This window comes from Platalea leucorodia (genome assembly GCF_965183815.1).
Source record: "Platalea leucorodia genome assembly, chromosome: 4".
Taxonomy (NCBI): domain Eukaryota; kingdom Metazoa; phylum Chordata; class Aves; order Pelecaniformes; family Threskiornithidae; genus Platalea; species Platalea leucorodia.
This window is the reverse complement of record NC_138826.1, coordinates 25,674,439-25,684,958: the sequence shown is the minus strand read 5'-3', so window position 1 is coordinate 25,684,958 and position 10,520 is coordinate 25,674,439. Positions and strand designations below refer to the sequence as shown.

The window sequence follows — 10,520 nt, the reverse complement described above, 5'->3', positions numbered from 1 at the left end:
TCCATGCACTTAACAGGAAACATACCCAGCCTTTCCCGTGTCATCACACTCGTTTGACTTGCTCTCTCCCTCGCCCTCTAGAAAGTTACCTTAAGGCTTATTTAAAATAAAAGCTGTTTGCATAAGAAACACCTTAAACGTAAAAGAGGATAGATTTGGAAAATAGCTGTTGTAAAAGGGTTTCAACACGGGAGTAAAAATTTCCACACATGAAACAACGTCAATAGGGGAATCTATCAAAGGGCTTAAAAGAGAAAGGTGGGGGTTTTTATTAGGTGCATTAATCTCTTCCTTATCTCAGCGTAACAAAAGGAACAAAATTAGACAAACTCATTCGAAAACATTTTAGGAGAAGGTATACTTCCGAAAGCAGTAAGCAAACAAACAAACAAACAAGTGATTTTCTACTCGTTTAGTAAAAGTACCACTGGCGACTAAAATTCACGTTCACTTAAACGTGACTATTATTTTGAAGATGGCTCTAAAATTATCACCGCTTATAAAACGATTACCTACATCTCATGCAGAGTAAAATATATATTGCTTATATATATTAGGAAAGTAATTACAATCATAAGGGTAAATATTTTCAAGTACTATGCAAACAGGGGAGAGGTTTGGAAATCTTAGTTTCTGTTGGCAAGCATTCAAACTATTTGTTTTAATAACATTCTGGAAGAAATACCCCACACCTCTGCAGGATACCTGGGCAGATGCATCAGCTATTATCTGAGCACATGCAGTCTCGTATTAAAAAAAAAAAAAAAAAAAAAAAAGCGCCTCTCCCCAAATGTACGAATTCGTGGTGCGGTATTTCTGATAACCCATCGCATCTCTTATCCGAAGTATTATCATTCTTGGGAGGAGGGAAAGAAAAAAAAAAAAAAAAAAAAGGAGATGCACCGCTTATAAAAATCTATTGCAATGCATACCTTAATAAAAGCCTTGGGGTAGATAGTGAAACGCAAGCACTACCAAAGCAAATAAATTTGACACACAGGACGGACAGACAGGTAGCTGAATTGTGTTACGCATGGAAATATAACCCAGACATAACTCAGCAACTACGTTTCTGTTAATTACAAGCTTAACCTTGTTCTAAACGATAGAAAAGAGAGGGGGTGGAAAGAAAAAGAAAAAAAAAAAAAAAAAAAGAAAAACCCACCAAACGAAAGGGCCTGTAGGGTTGTTGCTGTTCAGTTTAAAAGACTAAACGCCCTTTTCCAACATGATCTACAGAAGCTGACACTTAAATGGCAAGAGAGCAAGCTCGCAGAGCAGGCACGCTGGTGCCGAGGTTTCTGCAGTTCCCTCTCCCGAGGGAAAAATAGTCAGTCCGGGTTTTTTGGGTGATCCTGACCAGGGTTTGCAGCTCGCCAGCCTGACCTGTCAAGCGGATTATTTTAGAGGGAGATTAATAGGGGAGGCGGGCTGCAATAATAATCGTTTTGTTTGATGTGACAACTTTGATAGGCGTTGATTTACTTACAAACTGATAGGCTTTTAATTGAGCGCCTCCATCCAGCTTGAGATGAAAGGAAAACCGCATTGAAAAGCTGCCCGAGTGCCCTCGAGCCTCAATACTGATTAGCCATCTCGACAGTGAATAGTTCAAGGCATTTTCAAACTTTTTTTCCTCTCTCGCTCTCGCTCTCCTCTCCTCCTCAAATATCTGCCAGCCCACTCCTTTTTAAGAGAAAATAAATCATTTCCATTGTGTGCAAATAAAATCGACTTGACATGCTTGCCAATAGCTGGTAGGTAAAGGAAAGTGTGGACTGGCACTTGTTAATTAATTCCTCCTTTGCTCTCCTTTTTTTTAAGTTACAATTTTCCTTTGTAAGAGGAGGAAGACGGGTTCCAACCCTTAGGTTTTTGGTTTGTTGGTTTGGGTTTTTTTAAAGGAGAATAAAAACAACGGCACCAAAACTTCAACAAGACTACACAAGTAAATGCCAAACAGCAAACCGTCTGCACGGACTCATTAAACAAGGATCCCTCGCGAAGGTAACGAGCAGGACGGAATCCATCTTCTTCAGCTCAAGAGAGGAAAGGAGCCCGCAGCAGCCAAAACAAAAACTGCGCACCGCTTTCAAGCTGCAGCCCCGCCGCCCGCCCGATCCTACGCGGGTGCATCCCAACTCCGAGACCCTCGCCGGGAATCGTTTTCTGCGTGCGTTAAGCGCAGGGAATAAGCTCTCATGGCTCAGAAATGCTTTGGAGGGGGCAAGGGGGAGGGGATGTCTTGGGGCTGATTTTTTTACAAGCTTCTACATAAAAAGTTTACAGTACTTAGTGTGATTTAAATCTCATTCCAAAGGCTGAGCGAAAAAAAAAAAAAAGAAAAAGCTGTCCTCTGAAGTTACTAATTAAATTACCCTCTGATGCTTCTACTTCAGCCAGAAAGAATGGGGTTTGTGCTGTTCCCCCTCTCCTTCCCCTCGCTTTTCCCGTCGGTGCGCTGCCTGTTTTACACATGTACCGGGTATCGCCTTTGCTTCCCTGGCTTACCAGTAAACAACCCCTTCCCGAAATCACCCTCACCTCCACAAGAAGAGACAGAGGGAAGGGAAAATGGGGAGGGGGGAGCCTTCCCACAGCTGACTCTACCTTAAGACAATTAATCTTTAGTCTTTCACCCTGGGAGGCAGGATAAATACAACGAGAAAACAGATAAGAGTCTCCCCGGTCCTGTAAGGAAAACAGCTGTTCCAAGCACTTTAATGCAAATGAACACAAATGAAGGTTTCAGCTTTTTTTTTTTTTTCTTCCAGAGTTTTACTGCACTCCATTTATCAATTGGACTTGACAACAAAAGAAAGAACTGGGGGAAAACCTGGGGCAGATTCAAGTCACTTCCACTCTATATAAAGGAAGGGGGGGAGTTCCTTGAGGGCAAGTTGTGGGTCTTGTCAGCCCTACTGCAATGTCGGGTTTTATGCAAGATTTCTTTCTCTACCCCCCCAACCTTTCAATTTTCACCATCTTGTAAGATGACCGCGGTGATTGCAAAATGAAAGTACGTTTATGACTTTCCACTGAAAAGTTGTGGCAATAAGCCCTATGCTTTCAGAGAAAATATAGAAATTAAAAAGTTTGTTAAAATTAATTATATCTTTATAGAAGCTAGAGAAGTTCCGCGTATTTACCCTACTCTATATATTATAGTAAAAGAGTAAAGTGGTTTTAATAAAAGACAGCAGATATACTTACTTGACTGCAGGATTTAAAGGGTACCGTTTTACCGGGGGGGGGGGGGGGATATCTAGGAAAACCTGCCTTATGTCTACGTCGTAAGAAGAGAAGATCATTAAAGGCTATCTGACACATCTGTTTAGGGACTGGGGGAGATCGGTGTTTCAAGGGAAGAAAAAGGACTTGGTTCAGCAGATATAAACGCGAGAAAGTGAAAGTCCTTCCTCTCGCCCACCCCTTCCAGGATCAGCGCCTGTTCTGGTCGGAGTCCAGGTCAGGAATTGGACGCGACCCCTAAAGCACTTGCCTTGTTCTTCACTTGTCAAACGTGTTTTATCTCTAAGTGACCTTTTTGTTAATGTTGTAGATTGTGTGGGCCACCATGTCAGATCCGGAAACAAAAGTAAAAGATTGATTAACACATTTTGCCTGTGAAAAAATGTTATGGGATGAGGAGGTGGGGGGATAGTGGGATGCAAAGTACAAAGAGAAAAGAAAAAGGCAGTCCAGGGAGCGACAGAAAGGCTGCGGACTCCGCTCGGGGCATCCGCCGGCGCGGTAAAACCGGGGTTGAGGGCAGAGGACTCGGTACGCTTCGGGAGCGCACAGACACAAAGCAGGACGTATATAACGCCCGGGTGGATACCGTGTGCATACCCACGAGATTCTCAACACAGCCCCACTGAAATCAAACACATAAATGGCGAACCGATACTCCCGCTAAGGCGAGGGGGCGCCTTCCCAGGCCCCCGGTGCCGGCGACCGGGCCAGCCCGGCGGGTGCAGGGACGAAGGGCTCTTCTTCGAAGAGGACGAGGAGGGAAGGGGAAGAAGAGCCCGGCAGCCCTGCCGGCTCCGCACCGCGCTGCCCTCCGCGTCCGCGTCCGCGCAGGGCAGCGCGGTGCGGGGCCGGGCAGGGCTGCCGGGGGCTGGCACACAAATCGAGTTTACTCGAAGGATTTATTCCGTAAATTGAATGGCTTTTTCTCCCGAGGAGCCCGTCTCTCCCTCTGTTTTCCTTCCTCCCTCTCTCTCTCTCTCTTTTCCCCTTCAAGTCACACCAGGCTTGTAATCAGCAACAAAAGCTGACATAAATCAAGGGCGGATTGACAGGGGCTGACAAATAACTGATTGATTGCGGTTGGGGAGCACTGACAATTGACGGCGGGGCGGAGAGACCCGAAAGGCGGCGGCGGGCGGTGCGTGACAGCCCCGCGTGTGACGACCGGCCTCCCCCAATCCCGCCGCGCTCCCCGCGCCGCCGCAAGCCGCGCCGCAGCGCCCCGGCTCCCGCCCGCCGCGGGCGGCGACGTGCAGGCCGGCGCTCTGCAGGTTCTCGTCCGAGCCTACCCCCGCGTTGTGAGGCGGGAGGGGGGCGGGGGAAGAGCCCGGCGCCCTTCTTCGGGGCCTGGAGGGGACGCGGCGCGGCGGAGGCCACCGAGCTGTCCCAGCGGGCCTGACCCTGGCGGGGGGGGGCGCGGGCTGGGCCTGTAAGCGCCGTGCGTGGCGGACGGACGGCGGCAGGCCGTGCTCGGGGCGGTGTGCGTGCGGCGGGGCCGCGCTCGGGGGACGGGGCGGGGGGCCGGCGGAGCCCCGCGGCCGTTCCCCCTGGCAGGCGCGGCGCCCTTTGCCCCACGGCCGCCCCCGCTGCCGCCGGGCTATCCGCGGCGGCTGCGGAGGAAGAAAAACGTTCGCAGCGCGTGATGTGAAACACAGAATTAACGCCCAGCCCGTCCTAGGAGCGAAAACAAGGAAGGAGGGGAGGGGAGAGGGAAGGCGGACGAGAAAGGGAAGGGAAAAAAAAGAGCGAGAGACCATTAAAAACAGAGAAAAAAAGCCCCAGAAAAGGGAACGTCACATCCCCTTGACCCTCCAATCACCTCGGGGTCCCATTTGATTGGAAGGCGGCAAAGGCTTTAATCTCAGACTAATTCAGCTGCTTTTGAAGTGAGTTTCTTTGCCAGATCCCGGGCTGGATGGGCAGCGGCTCGCATCACAGCTGAGCGGCGGAGGCGAGCGCTCCGCTCCGCGCCGCGCCAGCCGGGGGAGCCGAGAGCGGCCGAGGGGGACAGCGGCACACGCTCGCAGCCCCCACCCCCGCCCCCAGCACAGCCCAAGGATTACTCGGCTTTTTTTCCTCCTCTTTCTCTCCGGCCGGCTCCCCCTTTCCCTCCCCCTCCCCACCCACGCCCTCCCCGCCAGAGAGAGCCACGGGACATTTTATGTTTGTTTTCCTGCTCGGGGGGCGTGTGGCTTTTTTCCCTCCTCGCCCGCAGAAAGCGAGCGAGCGTTTCCGAGTGCGAGCGGCGCCACTTGCCCCAGTTTTCATGCGAGGTTTTGGGTCATGATCACATCGCCCTCGCTTTCTGCTATAAGAAGTAGTAAGCGCAGCAGCAGCCTCAGCGAGCCCGGAGGCAGCCCCCGCCGCAGCCGCAGCGCCGCCGACCTCGCCGGGCCGAACGGGCACGCTGGGAATAACGGCAGCAGCGCCGCCGCCAAGCCCTGCTTCCACGCCGTCCCCCCCTCGGACCCGCTACGCCAAGCCAACCGCCTTCCCATCAAAGTCTTGAAAATGCTCACGGCGCGGACTGGACACATTTTACACCCCGAATACCTGCAGCCTTTACCCTCCACGCCCGTCAGCCCCATCGAGGTAAGGACCTCGCAGCCGGCCCCGGCCCCCCGGCTCTCTCTCCCCTCCCTGCCCGGGCGCTCGCTGTGCATGGCGGCTCCGCCAGCCTCCCTCGGCACTTTCCTGCGCTTTGAAATGCACTTACACCAGGAAATGGGCTCCTTTTGATCTAGAGTTAGTGCGAGGAACCGCTCCTGGTTATTGTTTCCATGTTTACTGGGCTAATTTCTGCATTCCTGTCTAAATTAACTTTTAATTTTTGCTCTTTTTAGCCTTTTTTTTTTTTTTTTTTTTTTGTTGTTGAGAGGAGGGGTGAGTGGAAGGAAACGACCCGCTCTGGGGCCACGATCCGGCCACGCAACTAAGCAGCGCTCCGAGTGCCAAACAACCTTGCTTTTGCAGGGAGCGTTTGGGGGGGGGGGGGGGGGCGCGGAGAGGGACAGGCTCAAGCGTGGGTGCGGCAGGATAACTATTTCAGCTCCCCGACCGCTCCCTCTCAAGTACCGACAGGCGTTTGTACTTCGGGGGCCCTATTCGTCCCTTTTCTCCTCTGTCGAGGCTGTCGGTCCCCCGCTGCGTAGCTCGCTGTTTGAGGGACCGACACTCGAAAGGGAGCGGGTGGTGGGAAGGGTGTGTCCGTGGGAATGAATGATTTCACTAAGGTCTCTGCGGAGCGAGGACACCGCTCTCCCCCGGAGCCCGGCTCGCCGGCTGGCTCGGGCTCTGTTTATAAATAGTGTCAGCGGTCAGGGCGCAGAAATGCTGCAGTCGCTGTAGTTCACGGGCGGGTTTGTGCGCCTGCACGGCCGGAGCGGCGAGAGCCGAGGCGCCGAGCTCCGCGCCGCCCGGGCCGCTGCCCCCGCTGCCGGGGAAGCGGCGGGCGCTGAGGGCGGCCGCGGTGGGCTCGCAGGGATACGAAAAGCCCCAGCCCTTTTTAAAGGCTTTGTGGAAAATGGTGCATGCAGGGGAGGGGGCTGTCAGGGTGATGAATGCGCACAAAATTGTTCATTACTTCCAGGCTGTTCTCTGCGAAAACGTACGGGACGAGTGCCCTAGGTACGCCCCGGGGTTTTTCTGAGACCCCCGATTAAACCTCTGTCTTTGTGTGTCCTTCTGATTTCCGCAGCTGGATGCGAAGAAGAGTCCCCTGGCCCTTTTGGCACAAACTTGCTCGCAGATAGGGAAGCCGGACCCGTCCCCTTCCTCCAAACTCTCCTCGGTCACCTCCAATGGCTCGGGAGGCGACAAGGACTCCAAGTCGGGCCCCTTGAAGCTCAGCGACATCGGCGTGGAGGACAAGTCGAGCTTCAAGCCGTACTCCAAGCCGGGCGCGGAGAAGAAGGAGCCGGGGGCGGCGGGCTGCGCGGGCGCCCCCGCCGCGGGGGTCGCGGCCGGGGAGAAGTCGGGATTCCGGGTGCCGAGCGCCACCTGCCAGCCGTTCACCCCAAGGACAGGCAGCCCCAACTCCAGCGCCTCCGCCTGCTCGCCGGGGCTGCTGCCGGCCGAGGGCAAAGGCGGGGAGGACAAGAAGGACTCGGAGGGCTGCGGAAAGAGCGGCAGCTCCGGCTCGGAGGGAGGCCCGGGCTCCACCAGCATCAGCCACAGCCGGATTAGCGTGAGCTGTGCCGGGATTAACGTGGAGGTCAACCAGCACCAGGAGAGCACGCCGGGCTCCAAGCCCATCGCCTCGGACTCCGCCTCCTCCTGCAGCAGCACCACCGCCACCTCCTCCACCTCCGTCCTGGGCTCCGGCCTCGTGGCCCCCGTCTCCCCTTACAAGCCGGGCCAGACCGTCTTCCCCCTGCCCCCGGCGGGCATGAGCTACCCGGGGACGCTGGCTGGAGCCTACGCCGGCTACCCGCCCCAGTTCCTGCCGCACGGAGTGGCGCTGGACCCCACCAAATCCTCCAGCCTGGTGGGGGCCCAGCTGGCCGCCGCCAGCAGCCTGGGCTGCAGCAAGCCGGCGGGGTCGAGCCCGCTGGCGGGCGCGTCGCCGCCGTCGGTGATGACGGCGAGCCTGTGCCGAGACCCGTACTGCCTGAGCTACCACTGCGCCAGCCACCTGGCAGGCGCCGCCGGCGCCTCCTGCGCCCACGACCAGGCCCTCAAGTCCGGATACCCCCTCGTCTACCCCACCCACCCTTTGCACAGCGTCCACTCCTCGCTGACCGGCGCCACGCCGCCCTCGCTGGCCGGCCACCCTTTGTACCCCTACGGCTTCATGCTCCCCAACGACCCCCAGCCGCACATCTGCAACTGGGTGTCGGCCAACGGACCCTGCGACAAGCGCTTTGCCACCTCGGAGGAGCTGCTTAGCCACTTGCGGACCCATACTGCCTTCCCGGGCACCGATAAACTCCTCTCCAGCTACCCCAGCTCCTCGTCGCTGGCCAGCGCGGCGGCCGCGGCCATGGCGTGCCACATGCACATCCCCACGACGGGCGCCCCGGGCAGCCCGGGCACGCTGGCCCTGCGCAGCCCGCACCATGCGCTGGGACTCGGCAGCCGCTACCACCCCTACTCCAAGAGCCCCCTGCCCACCCCCGGGGCCCCCGTGCCCGTGCCCGCCGCCACCGGACCCTACTACTCCCCTTACGCACTCTACGGGCAGAGACTCACCACAGCCTCGGCCCTGGGGTACCAGTGAGTGCAGGCAGCGGGGCTTTGACACACAACACAACACAACAGAGTCTAGCGGTGAGGGAAGGAAGCCCTGCATAACTTTATAAAAGTTGGAAAGAAAAAAAAAAATCTGACTTTTTATAAAATAGTGTTCATTTGAGGACTGGATCCATGAGCACTGTATTTATTTATGTTAGCTTCAAGCGGGACAACGAATCATAAAGTGCATTACTTAACTGAGCTCAATAGGTAAAAGTGGAACACCCATTGTAGAATATAAATAAAAAGATAGAGGTCTTCTCTTTAATGTTACTTTAAAATTGCTATGATTGTATTGTACGTTCTTATTTAATGTCTCATTGAAACAAAAAAATTTACATGCATGTTTGTTACTAAAAAACAACTCGCAATTTGTCAGTTATAATTTCAAATTGCAATTATTTTTAAGGTGTATACCCTTGAAAGAGAATTGGTATTTTTTTGTATGTATTCTGGAAGAAAAACAAAAACAATTCTATTCCAAAAACCTCATTTGCCTTATTTTGTTCTTTAAAAGGAACACTTAACTATTTTTAATTTTTAAGTCCACCCTGTAAAAAGGGTTAAGTAAGGTTTACGTCATGTACTAAAATAGACAATGTATCGCTTTAAAGATTAAAATTCCGTATATTTGATGTATTAAAAGGTTTTACTTTTTTTTTTTTTAAATACGCTTTGATTCTGTTATAAAAACCCGAGTAGGTCTTGGATGGAGGCAACTGCTAATTTCTCCTTAAGCGTTTATTCAATTTTAATTAAAAATAAAAAAGAAAACCCGAAAGTTTTTTTATTGTAACCCCAGGGCTCTCTTAAAAAAAAAAAAAAATCAGACGGGAGTATTTTTTTTTTCCCCATCAGTAGAATTCATAGGCACGAAATAGGAAAACTGAGAATCGGTTAAATCTCTTTCACTTTCCTAAGGAAGATTAACTTTTAAAAAAATGTTTTTACTGTGAAAACCTCTTTTTTAAAACTGGTTTTCAATTAAAAGACTTCGTTCTTTCTTTAGAAAGAAACGGGGAAGGCAGGACTTATTTGTAAAAGAGTAAGAAGATTATCTGAAAGCTTTTTTTACAGTGTAATGCATAACTATTCGTCTCTTTTTCTAAATGAGAAGTTCAGAAGCAATTAGGGAAGCGCCGTTTGATCTCATCCAGTTATTTTCAATCTCTTTCTTCAGTTCGTACAGCAGCACAAATGATCATCACGTTAAAAAAAAAAAAAAAATCGGACTGCTCTGAAAACTCCTTTTCTTTTAAAAAGGAAGGGAAGGGGGAAAAAAAGAAGCCCATCCATTATTTGGTCCGAGTTTGCTCTTTGCTGAAGTGCAGTGCCAAACTCGACGTGATGCCGAGAGGGGCTGCCCCTGCCTGCGCCGCGTCTCTGCCTCCCCAGCCCGGGCTCCCCAGCGCCCAGGGCCACCGCCCGGCTCCGGCTCGTCGTCCTGCACTCAGGTAGGAGCGGGGGCTGCGACGGGAAAGCCAGAGCAGCTAGCAAAACTGCGGAACAAACCGTTGCCGCCGAGGCAGGCGGAAAAGAGAGACCCGAGCCCGTGGAGGCGATGCCAGCGAAGGGCTCCGCTCCGGCGGTCCGCCAGGCGCTCGCCGGGAGCGGCTCAGGCGGAGCCGAGTACCTGCGTCCCTCGCACAGCCCCTCTCCCCCCGCTGCGGGCTGCCCTCGCCCCGGCCCCGCCGCGCCGCGCTGCCAGGGGGAAAAGTTGCAAGCGGCGACTTTGCTTGACAAATCACTGGGGTTTCTCCCTCGTTCTGTATCCCCCACAATATAATTACTGTTCAAAGTTTCCCGTGGTGCCCAGATGCTAATTAGTCTAATACATTTGCTCCAGATAATTAGTGGAAGTTAGCGTTAATGTGCAAAGGGGAGAAAAGCAGAAAGCTAATGAAGCTCCAGCGCTCGCCCGGCCGTCCCGGCACCCGCCGCGGCGCGCTTGCCGGGGCCGGGCCGGGACCGGGGCCGGGGCCGCGCCCGGGATGCACACGGGGACGCCGGGATCGGCGGGTGCTGGGCCGCGC

The 10,520-nt window shown here is 53.3% G+C and overlaps 1 protein-coding gene across 1 annotated transcript; it reads left to right on the top strand.

Annotated features, from left to right (window-relative positions):
• Window positions 1-5,538: 5,538 nt before the first annotated feature.
• Window positions 5,539-8,608, top strand: ZNF503 (zinc finger protein 503; the record flags this gene model as incomplete). Its single annotated transcript, XM_082308834.1, has 2 exons — window positions 5,539-5,847; window positions 6,953-8,608. 2 exons carry the CDS (start codon window positions 5,539-5,541, stop codon window positions 8,471-8,473), a joined length of 1,830 nt encoding a protein of 609 aa, XP_082164960.1. The 3' UTR covers window positions 8,474-8,608.
• Window positions 8,609-10,520: the final 1,912 nt, after the last annotated feature.